Here is a 20,090-nt window from a genome sequence, read left to right on the forward strand (position 1 = left end):
CCTTCTTTCCGCCTCACCAACATGGGAAGCAGAGCTTCCAGCTGCTCTGCTCCCAGACTGTGGAACTCTCTACTCCCAGATATAAGAAACATTGGTTTAAATCTCAACTCAAAACCCATCTGTTCAAATCTGTATATTCACTGTGAATCAGTTGTTTACTAATTTTATATTGTGCTTTTGTTTTTATTGTTCTTCATTTGATCATTGTTCTGTTATTTGTTTTATTCGTGTTTATTTGTTGTTTGTTAAGTGTCCTTGAGTGTCTTGAAAGGCGCTTTATGAATAAAATGTATTATTATTAAATATCCACCTGGAATTATGCCAGAAGATTCTTGATGGCTAACGATTAGAGAAAATACAAAATAATTTATTTTTTCTGTATAGTCATTTCAATCTGGAAAAATAACAGTCTACAGAAATAATAATAATAATAAAAAAAACGAAAGTCACTATGACATTTTTTCCTATGATAACTTTATGTAACATTTTGATCACAACTTTATATTGCCTATACTGGAGACCAGATGAGATGCAGTTGTCCAGTTCTCTCTTATACCAGGTTATTAGACTTTCATTTGTTTGTTTTTTACTCAATAAGCAGAAATACATACACCAATATATTAGGGGTGCAACGATACACAAAATTCACGGTTCAGTTCGGTTTGATACTTTGGTGTCACGGTTCGATATTTTTTCAATACAAAAAAATGTTCATGCTTTTTTAATTTGTCATTTATTAAAATTATAAATATATATTTTAACTCAAGCGTACAGTTTTTAAATTTAATGTTGCTGAAACAACAAAGGGATAAAATAATAAATCTATCTGATCGAGAAATCAGTCATCTTTGGAAAAGAGAGTTTATTACAGAGAAATGGCTCTTTCCAAAATAAAAGCTATACTATACGCTTCTTCTGGGCTATATTTTTAGCATAAGGAGAATCATGTGCTAACAGCTGTTTAAATGACTCAGGTAAAGTTTGTAGCATGCGTGCTTGTTGTTTTTATCTGCTTCCACTTGTCTTTGCACTAGGATGATGTCAGCATAAATGTGCAGTCATATTCATTTTGTTCCCACTAGTGCTGTCAGCGTTAATCTGAAATGACGTTAACGCCACAACATGGCAAATCTCCGTTAACGAGCTACCACGGATCGCCCCGTGCGTGGGGCTGGATGGCCAACACGTTAACGAGCTAACTGCGCTAACGCAGTAGTTCCCACCCATGTAATTGAGCATTGCGTGGCACATCCGACATACTGTTTTACTTTTGTCCATGACGCACTTACCTTCAGGGTCGTACTTCACATGAAGACCAAGATAGTTCCAAAGGCCAGATCTGAATGAGGGTGGGGGAGGTTCAATTTGCCATGTTGCAGCTTCTGTCTTGCTAGCTTGCGCTGCGCTCAGTGGATCTGCGCTCGACAGTGCAGCCTAGGCGGAGTAGTCGAACGCAGATCCACTGAGCTCTCAACACAGACAGCATCGTCAGAAGAAAAGTTGATAAAATAAATTAAAAATTTTGTATTGTTTGATACATATGCGTACCGAACCGAAGCACTGTATCGAACGGTTCAATATCGATACGAGTATCGTTGCACCCCTACAATATATGCACCAGACAACATTTGGGGTTCACCAACATATTCTTTAATATGCAAACAAGTGCAAACAATTGAAAAGGTTAAGTTGTACACGTACTTCTCTTGTATTTAACAGAATCCCAATAGAAACAGGATTGGACAGTGGTTAAATGGAACATCCAATAATAAAATATTGCAGCTTTCATACTCCTTGAACTCTGAGGCCCATGAAGGAACGTACAAAATAATTGTCTCTGTGGGTGAAGATAGATTTGTTCACAAATTCAAGGTGGAAAAGTATGGTAAGTCAGGTCTTTAAAAAGATCTTTTGACATTCTGTTTTTAAATATTCTTAATATAATGCAGATACTAACTTTGATATTTTGTCCCCAGTTTTACCCAAATTTGACGTAACAGTAAATGTATCTGAAGAAGTGAGTATTGGCCAGGAAGAAGTTGATATTAAATTATGTGCAAAGTAAGTAGGAGTCCTTTCTTGACAAATGGCAATTTAGATCTTCACAAATTGGAGTTTTGTTTTGTTTTTGTTTTTATTTTAATAGGTACACCTTTGGACAGCCTGTTCCAGGAAGTATTACAGTTACGATGTGCCGACTTCTTGAACGCTCTATTTCCTCTGCTAAGAAACACAAGACAGAGGCTCCCTGCCACACAGAGACCAAACGGGTACAGTTGTTCCAGTCTCAAATTTCTCCTGAAACAATGTGCAGATAAAAGCAGACCACATGCCCATGCAGAAGGTTTCTGTATGTCAGGAATTAATGCAGTATTTTATCATTATCTTATCTATCTCCAAATTTCGAGAATATAATGAGTAAAATTTCAAGTTGAACTTGAATTTCAATTAAATAATTTTTAGTGTCCTTAAAGCATTTATTTTTAATTCTGTATTATAAAATACCCGGTTACAGATTCAGTAATATTCACTGTTGTGCCCTCATTATTTATGAATGCTGAATTATAGCTATCGCTTTGACTCCATTTTTTTTTTTCTGCTGTTATGAATATGTTCTGTGGCTGATGCTTGTGTCAGTGTGTCAGCTCTTAACAAGCTAACTGATTAAATAATGAGTGTAAGTCATTTATTCCATTAGTAACACTGGTAGAGCTACAACTGGCTTAAGCGACTGCAACAAAGTCCAAATTGTTGCAACCTGCTTAACCTCCTAGAACCTGGCGTCCACATATGTTGACATCAAATTTTGGGTTGTCTAGACCACAATACTAAATTTTGCTCTACACGAGCCTGATTTTCACTTACAACAACATTATACTGATACTGTTTTATTGAAATTAAAACGAATATCCTTATATGTGGATATCAGGCCCTTGTAGAGCAAAATCAGTATAAAGATAATTCTTTGTTTTTACATTCATCAGGTCCCAATCAGCCCAAATAGCAAAGACAAATTAAAAATGCATGACATGAAAGACTTCGGGTCTTAGGAGATAAAAGTATGATGTAAGCCTTTTTAAAATTATTTATATTTTATTGTTTTGGAATTTCTAGGCTGATGGGACAGGCTGTGCAGCTGTTACATTCAAGATGTCAACCTTCACCAAAATTAACAAAAAATTCCTTAAAGATCAGCTGAATGTCATTGCCAAAATGGAAGAGGAGGGAACAGGAAAGTCTTGGAGTTGCTATTTTTCATTTTATTTTAATTGTTACATTTTTTAAATTATAGGTTATTGTGCATTTGCGGAAATATGGCATGTGCATTGTTTTAACATTGAGGTTTCGTATTCAGGCATTTCACACAAACAAGAAATGAAAATAAGAATTTCTTTTGTCCTTGGAAAAGCGTCTTTTGTTGATGTTCCCAAGATTTGGGAACCAGGATCAAATGTGGAGGGAAAAGTAAGTTCAAATTTGTGCTATGTAATTTAGAATGTAGTGTAAATAATGTGTGTTGTAGTAATGAAACATTGTGGTTTGAACAGGTTAAAGCAGTTTACTACAATGATACACCCATTTCCAAAGCACCTGTGTACCTGTTTGTGGGAGAACGTTGGTCGGAACGCTTACTAAAAAATCTAACAACTGACAGCAACGGTGTCGCTGAGTTTTCATTCAGCACAGATAACTTTCATGAGGATATTAAACTCCATGTAAGTAGATAATTACACTGAAACAGTAGTTTTTAAGTCAGCATTGGTAAGTTACATGACAATGTTTTCATTGACTTAATATGATTTCTGATGTCGCTTGTCCAATGTGCTACAATAGTAATTAGTGACTATTGTGAAACTGTTAAGATTATTTTACATTAGCTTGCTTCTAAAACCCATTTTCCAGTGTTTTCTTCTTCATCAAATTATGTATGTTTCTTTTCTACAATTCAGGCAGCCCTGACACCAACCCTATACTTCCAAAGCCATAGAACTCCTTTTTATGATTTAGGATTTCACACAGTATATACATCCCAACCTCCTTCTCAAGATGAAAAAACATTCAGCTCGCTGAAGCTGAAGATGAAGGATAAACCCCTTTCCTGCGATGCAGAAGAGGATATATCTATTCAGTACACTATAGTGAGGGAAACCGCAGTTTACATGGATGTGGTATATCTGGTGAGTTATTGCTTGTCACAAGTTCATCCACAGTAAAAAAAAAAGAAAAAGAAAAAAAAACATTTGAAAATCTACCAGTTTATCGAATGAAACAGAAAGAGTTTATTAATATATTCACCTCAGAGAAAATGGTTTGTAAATGCTGAAGAAAAAGCAACACATCATCTGCATAAAGACTAATTTTATGTTCTACATTCTTGCATTTTATCCCCTTAATTGCTATAGCCTGATTGTTGCTGCTAGTTTGATAAAAATTGCAAACAATGAAGGGGAGAGGGGGCATCTGAGCCTTTTGCCCCACTGGAGACAGAAGCTGGAGGATGTTTGGTCATTTGTCCAAAGTCCAGTCAATTTTCAAAATAAAAGACCACAAGCAGACTGCACTGTCTGTTTCTGAAACATTCCCGGCAGGACTTAACGCTGTGAGAGACGCAAAATGCATAACGTCACGGCTGGATTACACATTTTGTGTCATTTTCTTCTATATTCTTCAGGTGTTGTCCAGAGGAGCCATTGTCATGCAAGGATTTAAACAGATTAAATTTAAAGATCAGTCAGGTATGTAAAGACTGGCTCAAATCATGAGTTCATGAAATTCTTTTGTAATATCAGGTATTAAATCCAGTTACACTTTTAAAAAAAAGTTTGGTGATTATTAAAATAAAATTGATATTATAGCTATTTTTGGTATGCTTGTTTGTTTCAGTGAATGAGGGTGAAGTGTCCTTTAAATTGAGAATTTCTACTGACATGGCACCAGTCGTCCAGATTGTAGCATATGCTGTACTTTCCAGTACGAATGTGATTGCCCACAGCGCTGACTTCTCTACTGAGAAATGCTTCAGTCACAAGGTATGTGTTGGTGTAAACCAGGGGTAGGCAACTCCAGGCCTCGAGTGCCGGTGTCCTGGAGGTTTTAGATGTGTCCATGATCCATCACAGCTGATTTAAAGGGCTAAATGACTCCTCAGCATTTCTTGAAGTTCTCCAGAGGCCTGGTAATGAACTAATCATTTGATTCAGGTGTGCTAACCCAGGGTGCGATCTAAAACCTGCAGGACACCGGCACTCGAGGCCTGGAGTTGCCTACCCCTGGTGTAAACTGTGTGCAGCTGTACTAGATATATTGATTAGTGTAAGTTAGGTTTAATTATATGAAACCATTTAGACAAGGGTAGCCAAGGACAGTCACCAGAAGTAATTAGGGAGACTGGTCTGGTTTGATGAGTAATATGGGAAAAAATCTGATTGTTTAAAACTGTGGCTAGAATGGGAGGATCAGGTAGAACAGAGGCAAGTGCAATTACATAACCAGCTATGTAGCCTTTTCTCTCTCTCAGGCGATCCTGAGAGAGAGGGAGGAGGAAATAAACCAAATCCTTGAACGATGTGGGCTCATCATGAGAAGCTAACTCATAAATATTCCCAGGAGCACATGATCAGGCCAACCCACCTTGGCAGCTGCCATGCAGAAATCGATGAAAAACTTAGCTATGTTACATCTAACTTGACTTCAAGCTCCAAGCTACGCTGCCCTCAGAGATGGGGTGGGCAAAGGTCTTTTAAGCTTCCCTTGAAACTCATCATAAGAGCAGGATGAAAAGGAATGTGATGACAAACAAGCCTCAACCCATACCAATGCTTTACCCCTCAGCTTGCCTACCACTTACGAGAGCTCAGAGGTGTTGTCAGGGATGGAGTGTGGTGATTGAGAAAACATAAGAGCATTGCAACAGGAAACCCTTACAGCAACCCTGTACCCTGGTGAATGGCTCAGGCTGAGAAGTGCTAATGGCAGGTAAAGATGGGGCAGGTCCTATGGAAGCGGGGAAAGGAGTGGAAGTGTGCGTGGAAGTGGTTTGGCTGGGAGTGAAACTGAGCTGGAGTTCTAATAGTGAGGCAATGATTTTCACTTGAGTGTCACCAATAGATTTGCATTGTATTTTGTTAAGGGTTCAATATTGAGGAAGGATACAAGAGGTGATCGAAGAATAACCACACTGATCCGGCCGGGTGAAGTCAAACGATGATTTTAATACACGCGTGGGAAGATCACCACAGACGGCAATTGATCTTCGACTTAATCAAAGCATAAACAGATATTTTATATCATCAGGGCTTAAATTTAATGACGCCCCCTCAACGTCACAGATACATTTTATACATAGATCAGATCAAAACCACAATGACTTTTAACACAGTTTAAAAAGAACGCCGTCGTCGTCTCCATGACAGGTACATCCTGTTACTGCCGGATGCTCGCTTGTCATCCAGACACATCAGCAGCAGTTCTGCGACAAACTGCTCTTTTTGCAACCCCAAGCAAAACATGATTAAACTTTCACCTATAAATGATTCTCTCTAACTGAGTGTGTGTGCGTGTGTCTGTGTGCTAACCACCATTGCACCCTACTTCACCTCGCCGACTAGCTCCTGACCTCTCACCAGACAGAGAGACAGACGCCACTCTCATATATGTAATAACCAAACTGAAACTATGTATATATCATCTACTAAATAAATGTTTTAATCAAGAACCTCTACTAAAAGCTTAATACAAAAATATGAACTTATAAATGATAATAAAAATGACCTGATATAAGTGTTTTGTAAGCATGTATTGCAATTCCTTCCATGTTCTAGTTTCCCTCAGCATGTATCACCTGGACTGTCACGCCAGTGAAGCTTAAGACCCTTAATGAACCGAACATCAACTCAAAATAAGCACAGATATGCAATGTGTATAAAATAATTATAACTGCATCTGAAATACAAGGTTAATATGATAACAGTAAGCATAAACATCTTAAGGCCCTCTTAAAGCTATCTGCTACATTGTTAAAGCAATGATCATACTGCAGATTATATTATGCTGGTAAAATACTTTTGTTCATCCCCACAATTTCTAGGAATTGGACTGACTGTTGATAATTACCTAGTATTGAACCCTACTTCGAGATCGCTGCCTGTATTGGCTCTTCTGGGTCCATTTTTCATTGGGCCAATTGTACTGTCACAAGGGCCTGGAGGTTAGTACATGGATGAGGACCCAAGAGCCGATTCAAGCATGGGAAACAGCGATAAGGTTTTCACAGGTTTTATTTGCTTAAACACATGAGTAAATAGTGTCACAAAGGAGGGATACTTGGCAGGGAACCGAATGTAGCAAAACTGAACAGAGGGAGAGCATGGTTAGAGAAAAGGCAAGGGAAGCTTGTCTGGAGAGGTGACTAATACTGAAATAGTCTTACTTGACAGGTTTGAATCGCTGGGTGTGCATCTAGAATGGTGAGCTAGTGAGAGGGTTCCGACCTTTCTTTTCTAGAGAGCCAAGAGAGAAGGTGGCAGGAGGACAGGCGGAAGCGGTAGAAGGATTAATCCTGAGTGGCGGATGTGCAACAGAAAATGCTCCTTTAACAAAGAGAATGATAAGGCCTGTTACCAACGTGAGGTTAGCTCGAAAACAGGTGGAGAAGAGATGGGGGACCCTGGTCTTAAATGCTATCTCACTGATTGCAGTGAGGATGAGGGGAGCAGATCAGGTGAGATGACGAGGACGCCACCCCAGGGTAGATACTGGGCAACACAAGAAAAACAGAGGAAAAAACACTTGAGCTCACCCAGACTATGACACAGTGATTATCAAACCTGAACTCCAAAAACTACATAAAAGCTAGTGAATGGTTTCTGTGTGATATAGGCTTGAACTTTTGTTCTTTTAGAACCATTAAAGTTTAGATGGTCTAATTTCTGTGTTAGGTGTCATTGGAGTTCACACCTTCTTCAACTGTCCCAGGAGAAAAAACCAACATGGAGGTGACGGCGCTTCCACACTCTTTGTGTGGTTTAAGTGCCATTGACAAGAGTGTCCTCATCAAAGAGCCTGAGAATATTCTGGATGCAGATAAGGTAAGTGTGGTCTCAACCATCCTTCACTCTCAGGCTACGTCCACACTAGCCCGGATAGATTGGAAAACGGCGTTTTCATCTGAAAATGCACCGCGTCCACACTAGCGTTTTCAGTCGTTTTCACAGTTGCGCGTCCACATTGAAATGGCTGAAAATGCTTACGTTCCAGTCCTGCGCATGCGCAAAAGCGAGTGAGAGTTAAAGAATTTGAAGAAAAGCTATCTGGAGCATGTACAAACTGATATTCATCTTTTTTTAGGGCTGTCAAAATTGAGAGCAATCAAAACAACCGCTGTATAATGCACTCCGCTATCTTTGTTTATTTGGTCACATGACTTTGGTCACATGACTAAAATACTTCATCGTTTTAGAAAGTCTGCGTTTTTGTGTGTCCACACTGCGACAGGACAGCTGCGTTTTTAAATGTATGCGTTTTCGAGAGCTTTTTCAAAATGCTGCATTTTTCCTTGAGGAAAGCGCAGCGTTTCAGTGTGGACGGGGGGCCAAAACAGAGAAAACAATGCGTTTTCAAACGAAAACACATTAGTGTGGAGTAGCCCCAGTCTCTTCTAGTGTCATAAGTAGCAGACATTATATGAAGGCAACATGGATCTTAATTTGTGGGGAAGTTCTATAATTGCCAAGACAGAGATTCTCCTGCATCTGAAGAGCCAATCAAAACTGAATGAGATCAACTATGAGGTTCACAACTGTTTAACCTGTCTCATGGCAGTTCCTTGCTGTGTAACCATAGCATCTATTCAGTTTACTGGTGTGTTGAACCAAGACCTGTGTATAACTTTAAGCATGGTTGGTATAAAATAAACTTTCAGGTGAACAAAAAAGTCTTTAAAATCTTACTTTTGACGTGGAGGTGTTTGCAACTTGCACAGCCTAGTTGTAAATCTTGCTTCTAGATAGGCTTTTTTGGTCATTTAGAGGTTTTGTTCTCTATCTATTTTTCTCTATTTGTTTTCTTTTTTGTATAATACTGCATAAAACTGTATAAAACAACTATTAATACAGTTCAACACTTATTCTGTTATAAAGCATCCTGAGACAGTGATTAAAACATTTATTTGGCTACCTGTCATAAAAAGGGGAAAAAGATAAATATTTTGGAACACTGTCAAATAACAAACTGAATTCACATTTTTATACCCAGATTTCAGCTGGCAAACTGAACTTAAAATGCTTTTTTCTGTTCAGAAATTCAAGTATATAACGATAATTTTAAATGTATTTTCAGAGATAACAATAGTATTTATATTTTAGCATTAAAAATATTTTGATTAAAGAGCTTGTTCATACTGGTATATTAACCATTACTGTCATGGTCCTGGGACTGTGACCCAGTGTTTATGTGTTTTTGGGTTTTATTAATATTCTTATATTTAGTGTCATTCATGGTTCTGGTTCTCTTAGTTGTTTTCTGCTTAGAACTTAGAAGAACTTTTTTTTTATCGTCATTGTGCAGCTGTTGCACGGCAAAATTAGGCAGCAAGACCACAAAGGTGCAAAAGTACAGAAAACAATATTCAAAGAAGAAAAACAATATAAGTTCAGCAATATTAGTACACTATATGCACGGTGTATGAGTTACAGAAACCTTTTGGGGTTATGTACAAGGGCAATAATAGAATATAATAAATAAATAACAGTGGAACGGCTGTGGTCATTAAGGATGGGGTGGTAATTGCACATTTGCTAGAATATTGCACAGGGGCCAAAATATTGCTCAGAAAAAGGAAACACCAAAATATTGCATAGGGAATGGCAACAACAGAGTCAAAAGCAGCGACAGAATGAAGTCTGTTCACACTCTTAATTTGCATTAATGGTTCTGACAGCCCACGGGTAGAAGCTGTTCTTTAGTCTGCTGGTTTTGCATCTGATGGATCTGAACCAGGATGTTGAAGAGGTGGTGGTTAGGATGGAGGTGGTCTTTTAAGATAGCCCTGGCTCTGGAGAGACATCTAGAGCTGGCAATAGAATCCAGGGGGGTGAGTGGTCAGCCGATCACCTTCTCTGCAGTTCTGGTGACCCTCTGGAGTCTTATCGGCTATTGTGCAACAAGCGTACCACACAAAGATGGGGTGGACCAGCACACTCTCGATTGTGGCTCAATAGAAGGAAACTAGTAGAAGGACACTTATGTTATATTTATAGTTTCTTGTCTTTAATTTTCTTATTCTGTGTTTTCCCTGTGTTCCACGTCTCTCACTTAGTTACTCTTTTCTTCGTGATCTGTGTTCTCTCTCTGTCCCCCCAGTCAGTTATGTCCCCATGTCTATTTCTCCCCCGGTCACAGCTTTAATCCTGCGTGTCTTAGTGTTCGTCTCCATGTTTGTTGTGCTTCCTGTTTTATTTTGACAGTCTCTTGCTTCCCCTGTCCTGTTATGTCTGATTAGTTCCTGATGTGTGTCTGATATGTTCCCCAGCTGCTTCGACTTCCCTGATCATCCTGCTGTGTGTTATAATTTGAGCTTCCCTTTGTCACTTGTCGGTTTCTCTGTTCGCCACTCACGTTTCTGGTCTTGGTTTTAATGGCTTAGGGCTTCACGTTCCATGTTATTTTTCTTCACATCCAGGTACTTAGTGCTTATTTTTTTTCCCCAGTTTAGGTCTTGTTAGTTTCAACTCTATCTCCATTTGCTTTTTGTTTGTTATTTGTACAGCCAAGAATAAAAGGCTCACGTTTGTTAAAAATTCAATTCTGTCTCCGTAGTCTGCATTTGGGTCCACTCTCTCTCTTCTCCACACAGTCCTGAGAATTACAGAACCATAAAAATTGATTTTGGTAATTACCAATCCTGTTCATTTATGACAGCTGTGGTATAAACCTTACATTGAATAGTGATCTGATCATTTGTAAATACTACATATGTGGTTCATATAAGTATAGATCTTTAATCTGATTTTCTCAATTGTTTGAACTTCTTTGAACCATTTTTTTTCTTAGATATTTAACTTGCTGCCTGTCATGAAAGCATCTTTTTTCTCATATCGGCTACGAGAACCAAGAAAATGCTTGAAAGTGAGAACAAGAAGATATAGTTCACCTAAAGGAGATAATGAAGCCTACATTGCTTTTGAGGTAATATATAAATATTTTCCATGAGCATGTGTTATGTGTTTCACTGGATCCACGGATCCAGCTTCTTGATGTTGGCCTTGCACCTTGACTGTTTCAAATGTTCCACATAAGGTGAGTCTTAATAGTTGCATAAATAAATAATATTCTACTGCACTATGTAATATATGACAAACAATAGTCCTTCTCTGCAGCATTGGTGAACTTGGTATAGTTACAACAGCATTCCATCTGCAGATTTTGCATCCAGCTAACAGTAAAACTCCAGAGCATATCAGCTGATGATAAATATAATGCTTTTCATGGCTTTAGCTGCAATTAACTCTGTGATGTTTGTGTGTCTAGAGAGTAGGATTAAAGGTGGCAACAAACCTGCTGCTCGAAATTCCTTCATGTCTGAGTTTCATGGGAAGAGAATACAAGTTCATGCCCTTAGGTGATATTTTTGTTTTGATTTGCTTTGCAAATTCCAAATCATAAAAAAGTTCCCAAAATCAAAGCAGTGTGTTACACCTTCTTATTCATTCTGATTAAGTATTTATTTTTCATTTTTCATTTTTTTTTTCTTTTTTTTTATGATTCTAAATTACAAGCGGGTTCAAGTTACTCTGGAGGATCTTTAGGTCCATCAGAAGGACCGATGAAAACTGTCCGTGCTTTCTTCCCCGAGACTTGGATTTGGGACCTGGTGGAAGTTGGGTATGTCTTAGTTTTTGGAGATCTATCTATCTATCTATCTATCTATCTATCTATCTATCTATCTATCTATCTATCTATCTATCTATCTATCTATCTATCTATCTATCTATCTATCTATCTGTCTGTCTGTCTGTCTGTCTGTCTGTCTGTCTGTCTATCTATAGTGAGTCTATTTTATATATAAAATGTCTATGAACGTGGTGACTGCTACACTGTCATTTGCATTGTTGGCTAATCTGTGTTATCACCACCTGACAATGTGCATATTTTGAATCTGCTGATTCAGAGAGTCTGGATCAAAGGATGTGTCCCTCACTGTCCCTGACACCATCACGACCTGGGAGACGGAGGCTTTCTGCTTGTCCTCTCAGGGTTTTGGTTTGGCTCCTCGTCAAGAAGTTGAGGTCTTCCAGCCGTTCTTCCTCGAGCTCACCATGCCCTACTCCATCATCCGCGGGGAGCACTTTGAACTGAAGGCAACTGTCTTCAGCTACCTGACCAGCTGCATCATGGTGATCAATATTTCTATATCAAAAATTACAAATGTCAACAAATGTTAGCATGCTGATAGACTTTGCAGATGGTTTTGAAGTGGCCCCTGATGCAGGACTCATCAGACAGAATAAAACTCAAAATCTCAGCTTTATTTGACTGGGCAGGATAGGAATTCACTAATTTAATAGAATACATCCACAATGAAGGACGATGCAGTGGGGAATAGAAGGGTGATTAAGGGAAGTGGAGACACGTGGAAACACAGCTGACTTGAATCAAAACTAATAACACAAAGGAAGCAAAAGTCAACATCATACCCATGAGACAAGACACTATCAAAATAAAACAGGAAGTAACAGAAGGACTGCAGAAAAATAGACATATCAACTACATTAGATAAGGAACACAGACAGCCATTGAGACAGAACCCAGAGAGACCAAAAAACACTATCACAAGATAATGACAGACTGGACAAAAAGGGGAACAAACACGACTGAACAAGAGGTGAGAACTAAAAATAACACAGAAACACAAGTCTAATCCGGAACGCAAAACTAACTAATAAAAACTCTGAACATCAGTCCAAGGTCTTTCAAACAAATAAATAATTCCAGAGCATAACTAAAAAAAAAAACTGGGTTGAAGAGCCAGTACCATGACATTAGTGGTGTACACACTTCCCATCAAGTATCAGGAAGGATATTCAGTGCAAAATTATACCAAATCAAAACATGTGAAGCAACTCTTGGTGAATGAGGCAATAGCTGAAAGTATTCTGTCCTCACAGAGTAACAAGAAAACACTGAATTCCTCTTTTACTTAGAAACTCAACCCACTGTTTTGTTCTTTGTGCAGGTCACAGTCTTTTCTACGCCTTCCTCAGATTATACCCTCACCCCTCTTTCCGGTGAGCAGTACACATCCTGTTTGTGTGCTAAGGAGCGCAAGACTGTGAGCTGGACCATGATTCCAACAGTTTTAGGTAAGGATCAAGTTTTTATCCACACCGGTGTAAATGTCCTTTCAGTCAATGCCCCTTCTCTTTTCAGTATCTACAAAATCAGTGAGATTATCTAATTAACAGTATTTTAATGTGCAAGACTTTACAGGGTTGAGAAAAATGATGTTTGTTGTCCTTTTTTAGGGGCTGTGAATGTGACTATGTCTGCTGAGGCAGTGCCATCCCATGTTTCATGTGATAATGAGGTTGTGAGAGTACCAGAGAGAGGCCGCATTGATGTGGTCACAAAATCCTTCATAGTAAAGGTTGGTGCCATTAACACAAGATGAAAAACATTCTGCATTTGAAAACTTGTTTTCTCACGAAGGTGAAACTGTAACTTGTTCTTTCTCAGGCTGAGGGGACTGAGATGACAAAGACATCCAACTGGCTGCTTTGTCCAAAAGGTTGGTGTGGTTTATACACCAACCAAATACACGGGGAACACAGCTGACACAAATAAACATGACGCCGCAGGGGATGCAAAACTAAACACACCGAACATGGAAACGTGAGACTGTCAAAATAAAACGGGAAACAAAGGAACGCAAGACTGACATACGAGCTTGGCACAGGAGTGGGAGAAAGTCAGAGGACAGAGAGAGCGAGGAAACAAGAGAGGGCGAGAGAGCACAAGAGACAAAGAGGATGAGAGAAAGGGGAACATGGATAAACAAGATGGAATGAAACACAAGGAGGGCAAACAAAACACACACACAGACACACAAACTCACATAAACACAGACACACAGACAGGGACACACATGACAACAACACAAAGCGAGACTAAATGGACAAACAGACTCAACTTAAGACTACTAATGTACCTAAAACATAAACCACAATACACAATAACAAAAGCACTGGGTCAAAATGACCCAGAACCATGACAGCTAAATATCCCTTGTCAAGTTGCACCTTGACCACATGCCTTTGGTAGTCATCAACAAACTAATGGTCTAATTCTGGCTCGACATTTAGACACAATCTCTTGTGTACCCAAGTCTTGTTTTTTAAAGTCATTAAAGATGTGTGCCACGTAGTCATTCCAGTTTTGAGTTTTTGTTGAAGGGTGTTTGTGGGTGTCACACCAAATTTTGATAATTCCCCACAGGACATTTAGTTGTTACAGTATATCTCAACTATATATGAGATATTTATAGTTATATCTCATATATACACTATTTTACAAACTTGACACGCTTGGTAAGAGTCAGTCTGGACACATCTGTGTGGAAATATTAGGTCACACTCATAGTACTCTTATTGTTGTTGTTGTTGTTATTGTTTTAATAATATTTTTTTGCTCATAGGTTTAATTATAGGTGTCTGATTTCTTATATGACCTGTTACAGTTCATGATGCTGTGACCACCTGCTGATTTGAAACTATTTTGGTACTGACATTCTGATTAAGCTCCTCTCTGTATGGTGATTGTTTGTCTGTACACAGGAGACACACTGACAGAGGAAACTGAGATACAGCTGCCTGAGAATATGATTGAAGGATCTGCCCGCACTTTTGTATCAGTCCTGGGTAAACCTGATCATTTTTAATTAAATGAGTTTAGATTAATCCAGAAAGAAATATAAGAAGTTTATTTTTTCAATCAATAGTGAATTAATATAAAAGACAAATACAACTGGACTGGCATTGTTTTTGCCTAGTTTTGAAACACGCTATTAAATGACACTCCAACAGTTTTGTAGTGTAGAAAATAGTTTAGAAACTACATTCCAATAACAAAGTGCAAAATATTATAATTTAGTATATACAGTTTTTATATAACCTGCTGTATTTTTCTAAATATTTAACTTCTTTACTAGTTTTAATCTATTTGCAGTTCAAGTGTTCGAACGTTGTATGTTCTGTCTCAGTGACTGAGTGCCTCTGATCAGGTGACATCCTGGGCCGGGCTCTGAAGAACTTGGATGGACTGCTCCGGATGCCATATGGATGTGGAGAGCAGAACATGGCTCTTCTAGCCCCCAACATCTACATCCTCCAGTACCTGAAAGGCACACAGCAGCTCACCCCAGCCATCATGGAAAAAGCTGCGAACTTCCTGACCAGTGGCGAGTGTGTTTGTTTCATAGTGAGACTAAAATCAAAGGTTTATGAATAGAATATCTATTTAAGAGTCATTTTCCTGTTGTTACAGGTTACCAAAGACAGCTGAACTACAAAAGTGATGAAGGCGCATACACCACATTTGGAAGAGGACCAGGAAACACTTGGTGAAAATAATAATTACCTTATATTCCATTTGCCTCAGAAACAAAACTGAGCCTGTTGGTGAAATTTACTCCTTAAATCTCCCATCCTATTATCATTTTATTTCTGGACATGGAGAAAATCAACTCACATTATAATGGCATAACTGTGACACATTTTGATATAATTTCGAAACATGAGGAAGTTTTCTTTTGGGTGCTTTTTTATGTCAGGCTGACTGCTTTTGTGATGAGAAGTTTTGCCAAAGCTCAGTCTTTTGTCTACATTGATCCAAAAATCATTAAAAAATCTAAGACATGGCTGGAAAATAAACAACAAACAAATGGCTGTTTTAAAAAGTCAGGCAAACTCTTCAACAACAGAATGAAGGTAAGTCTATACTTTAGCTGGACACTGATACTAATTCTGTGTGGAGAGAAATTCTGGCAGCACACAGAAATAACTTGGTTTCACTCACCAGGGTGGTGTGTCTGATGAAGTGACTCTCAGTGCATACATCACTGCTGCTTTCTTGGAAATGAATATATCCCAACATGTGAGTAAATTTGAGTGATGTAATCAAATTTGTACAATGTAAAAAAAAAAAAAATACAACACGACTTGTATATGTTTATTTCATTTTCTTCTTTTGACATCCATTTTCCCCTCATTTTAAAAATACATTTTTATGATAGATTTCTAAGTCACTTAAGTCGATACTTTCTGTCTGTAGGTGAAAAGGAAATATGTTAAAGCATTATTTCTATTTCCAGTCATGAAAATGAAGTTAAACAAATAATTACATAAAGGAAATGATCAACTTTGGTGATATAAGATAAGATAAGATAAGATAAGATAAGATAAGATAAGATAAGAAGAACTTTATTTATCCTGAGGGAAATTCTTTTGTCATACACATGCTCAATGCTGCAAGAGAGACAAAGGAACAGAGGAATAAGATATACAATATATACAATAAGAATAGTAGTATACAGTAATATACAGTAGGATAGTGCAAAATATAATATCAAATAAATCTAATAAAGTAACAATATAACTATATCCTGAAAAATAAATAGCTTAGCTATCAGTGCAGGTGATTCTAAAAAGTGACATAGTATTGTGCAATTGAATAAAAGAGAGTAGCAGCGTATGTCCTGTCCTGGGCAGGGTCAATAGTTTGTCTTCATAGGGCTCTTCTTTTGATGTTTTAAAGGATCCTGTGGTGAATAATAGCTTGGCTTGTCTCAGGGAGTCCATCAATGACCTCAGCAACACCTACACTACAGCTCTGCTGGCCTATGTCTTCACCCTGGCAGGAGACACGGAGACCCGCGCTCACTTTTTGCAGCACTTAGACACAGTTGCAGTGAGGGAAGGTGAGTCACCATCTAACAGGAAATCATTCAGGTGTTATTACCATAAGTGTAACTTTTATTGTATGTTTGTAGGAGGTTTCCTGTACTGGTCTCAGACAGCAGCAGAAACATCAGCCTCCCTGTCAGTGGAAATCAGTTCTTATGTGCTGTTGGCCAAACTCAGTGCCTCCACAACTGCTGACGACCTGGGTTATGCCTCTGGCATTATTAGGTGGCTGACTGGCCAGCAGAACTACTATGGAGGCTTCTCCTCCACTCAGGTGCTACACCACCCAAACAGCTTAAATCTCACCTTTGAGTTCATATACAATGGGATAAATAAAAACGTATCTGAGAGAAGCTGAAGTTTTACTTGCTGTTGCTGTCCTGTAAAATACAAAATATAAATATATATGTAAGTATGTGTAGTAGCTGTGATTTTGTTTGTAGGACACAGTGGTGGCTCTTCAGGCTCTGGCTCTGTACTCCACTCTGGTGTTCAGTCCTGAGGGTTCAAGCACAGTGACAGTTCAGTCTGACAGCAGTCAGCTGACATTTGATGTAAATCCGGGCAACAAACTGCTCTACCAGGAGGAGACGATGCAGGGCGTGTCAGGAAAATACAGCCTGGAGGTGAAGGGCACTGCATGTGTGTCAGTGCAGGTCAGTGACAGCATCCTGCTTGTTCCTTTTTTCCAAATAGAGAAGTATGATGAAAAAATGTGTTTGCACTCAGAAAAGCACATTTGCTTATCCATCTATGTATTTGCTCAAATTATCCAAATTCAGGATGCAGTGGCTTCCCACTAAGGAAATGATTTCAAACATTCCTTTTCCTCCTATGTATTTTTTTTTCTTGTTGTTGTTGTCGTTGTTCTTCATCATGGATTTCACTAAGGCCAGATGACATGTATAATATGTATAATATCTCCAGGAAGGTCTAGCTACACTGTGTGTATCCTCGCAGTTGGATTTGCCTGGAAAATCTCCAGAGGGTAGTGTCATAAAGGCATCCTGCAAACATGCCTGCACCATCTTAGCTGGCATATTTTAAGTAAATAACCAGCAGTTCTATTTCCAGATCCCTTCTCATGTCCAAGCCTTTATCTCAATTTTAAATATTTTGATGAAAGAAGCTCCAAATCAACATGACATTTCTGCCCACAATTAGTGTACATATTATTCTGGCCACAACCACCAAAATAATTTAATAACTTTAATCAGTCCCCTAAAATGTGACGCCACTATATTTTGAACATAAATGCAAAACAAACATAAAAACATAAACAGATTTCTATTCTTCTTATTATTACTATTATTATAAACTGCAAACCTCTTTTGGTTGACTATTTCGCAGATTTCTGTTCACTACAACATCCCGAGTCCCACTGATGTCACTACTCTCAGCGTGGAGGTCAAATCAGGGGTTGATGCAACAAGTGAATCCAGACGCAAGCTCACTCTGACAATAAAATCCCTGTAAGTATTTAACAGATTAGATATGTGCTAGAGGAATTTTATTTACCACTGTGGGATAAGTGTTGGAAATGTGGCATCTATGGATACACATCAGTGCAATCACTTTTTAACTGTTCAAACACAGGTACAGTGGAAAGGAGAATACTACCAACATGGTGATCCTGGATATCAAAATGCTCTCTGGATTTGTCCCAAATGCAGTGTCTTTAAAGATGGTGGGTTGTTGCAGTTGTTAGCTGAATAGAAATGTTGCTACCATGTGTCAGTTTATGATGAGATAAAATAATAATAAGGAGACTGTTGTCTCCTCACAGCTCGAAGGTGCCCCATTGGTGGATCGTGTTGAACAAACAGAAGATCATGTTCTGGTGTATTTACAGGAGGTGAGAGATAATCACAGTGGGGATACCAGATGATAATGTTTGTATTGTTACAGAGTGTGTCTCCTGTTTTTAAATCTGTTCAGTTACCAAAGGACATGCCCATGAACTACAGCTTGACAGTCATGGAAGAACTTCGAGTGGAGAACCTGAAACCAGCCATGATCAAAATCTATGACTACTACCAGCCAAGTACAACTCTAACTCACTTCACTGCAACAGCACACTGACACACTTTGCTCCTTAGTGAAGCTGTACAACAAACAGCAGTTAACAGAATTTGAAGGATCAAATTTAAACGTGTTGTAAAAACACAGCAAGTCACATTTTTCCACTTTGTTTTCTCTCTCAGGTGACCAGGCTGAGACTGAATACATTTACCCATCAGCTGCAGGTAACAAACTGTTATAGCAAGAACACCACATTTCACACAAAATTGAATTGAAGTTATTTTTAAAATATTTGTTCAATCTCAACACAATACAGTATTTGACAATACAGTTAATTCAGTACTTTTTTAGGCCTGAATGAAAATTAAATGTACAGTCTCGGTCGTTGCGTCCTTGGGCAAGACAGTTCACCTACCGCCTACTGGTGATGGCCAGAGGGGCTGATGGCGCGATACGGCAGCCTCGCCTCTGTCAGTCTGCCCCAGGGCAGCTGTGGCTACAATTGTAGCTGCCTCCACCAGTGTGTGAATGTGAGAGTGAATGATTAGTGGCATTGTAAAGCGCTTTGAGGGGTCCCGAAAAGCGCTATATAAATGCAATCCATTATTATTATTATTATTCATTACTAAACGATTATTTTAACACAATTGCATCCTTACGTTTTATTCTTTTTTTGCAGCTTAAAGATGTGCAGTCAGTCCTGAGGTTGTCACTCAAGTTATACAACTTGCATTTTAATAAAGATGTTTTTTAAACACAAATATGCCTCCATATGTTTTGTTTTCATCTACAAATAGGTCTTCTGTATAAAAATTTCATCCATCTCAACCTGACTCTACCATCCTATTCTGTCACACTAACACTCTGCATGTCTTCTTTCACTACATCCATGAATCTTCTCTGGTCTTTCTTTTTTCCTTCTGTCTGACAGCTCCATGTTCAACATCCTTTGTCCAGTATGTCCGCTATCCCTCTTTCTTCCACCAACCTGTCTCTCATGTACACAGATATATTCTGTCTCCATTCTACTCACTTTCATTCCTCTTCTCTCCCGTGCATACTTCCACCTTTGCAGGCTCTCTTCCACCTGCTCCATACTCTCACTACAGATCA

General features: G+C 38.6%; 1 protein-coding gene across 1 annotated transcript in view; it reads left to right on the top strand.

The window, feature by feature from the left end:
• The window catches only part of LOC146636284 (alpha-2-macroglobulin-like), a 34,351-nt gene extending 14,619 nt beyond the window's left edge, over positions 1 to 19,732 (top strand). Inside the window, exons 7-37 of the mRNA XM_085349508.1 lie at positions 1,720 to 1,885; positions 1,977 to 2,061; positions 2,147 to 2,270; positions 3,115 to 3,229; positions 3,353 to 3,465; positions 3,549 to 3,716; positions 3,951 to 4,178; positions 4,673 to 4,736; positions 4,885 to 5,030; positions 7,938 to 8,087; positions 11,050 to 11,184; positions 11,527 to 11,617; positions 11,775 to 11,880; positions 12,167 to 12,392; positions 13,232 to 13,358; positions 13,521 to 13,642; positions 13,732 to 13,783; positions 14,829 to 14,912; positions 15,275 to 15,451; positions 15,538 to 15,613; positions 15,824 to 15,980; positions 16,072 to 16,146; positions 16,807 to 16,969; positions 17,042 to 17,229; positions 17,399 to 17,611; positions 18,306 to 18,427; positions 18,552 to 18,642; positions 18,742 to 18,810; positions 18,894 to 18,999; positions 19,160 to 19,201; positions 19,657 to 19,732. Coding sequence (XP_085205634.1) covers positions 1,720 to 1,885; positions 1,977 to 2,061; positions 2,147 to 2,270; positions 3,115 to 3,229; positions 3,353 to 3,465; positions 3,549 to 3,716; positions 3,951 to 4,178; positions 4,673 to 4,736; positions 4,885 to 5,030; positions 7,938 to 8,087; positions 11,050 to 11,184; positions 11,527 to 11,617; positions 11,775 to 11,880; positions 12,167 to 12,392; positions 13,232 to 13,358; positions 13,521 to 13,642; positions 13,732 to 13,783; positions 14,829 to 14,912; positions 15,275 to 15,451; positions 15,538 to 15,613; positions 15,824 to 15,980; positions 16,072 to 16,146; positions 16,807 to 16,969; positions 17,042 to 17,229; positions 17,399 to 17,611; positions 18,306 to 18,427; positions 18,552 to 18,642; positions 18,742 to 18,810; positions 18,894 to 18,999; positions 19,160 to 19,201; positions 19,657 to 19,661 — 3,786 coding nt within the window. The 3' untranslated portion in view covers positions 19,662 to 19,732. The remainder of the gene's footprint in view (positions 1 to 1,719; positions 1,886 to 1,976; positions 2,062 to 2,146; positions 2,271 to 3,114; positions 3,230 to 3,352; positions 3,466 to 3,548; positions 3,717 to 3,950; positions 4,179 to 4,672; positions 4,737 to 4,884; positions 5,031 to 7,937; positions 8,088 to 11,049; positions 11,185 to 11,526; positions 11,618 to 11,774; positions 11,881 to 12,166; positions 12,393 to 13,231; positions 13,359 to 13,520; positions 13,643 to 13,731; positions 13,784 to 14,828; positions 14,913 to 15,274; positions 15,452 to 15,537; positions 15,614 to 15,823; positions 15,981 to 16,071; positions 16,147 to 16,806; positions 16,970 to 17,041; positions 17,230 to 17,398; positions 17,612 to 18,305; positions 18,428 to 18,551; positions 18,643 to 18,741; positions 18,811 to 18,893; positions 19,000 to 19,159; positions 19,202 to 19,656) is intronic.
• The last annotated feature ends 358 nt before the right edge of the window (positions 19,733 to 20,090 follow it).

The sequence above is a fragment of the Diplotaxodon limnothrissa genome, linkage group LG3, assembly GCF_057381915.1.
Source record: "Diplotaxodon limnothrissa isolate DT_005_m linkage group LG3, D_limnothrissa_male_GT1.1, whole genome shotgun sequence".
Lineage (NCBI taxonomy): Eukaryota > Metazoa > Chordata > Actinopteri > Cichliformes > Cichlidae > Diplotaxodon > Diplotaxodon limnothrissa.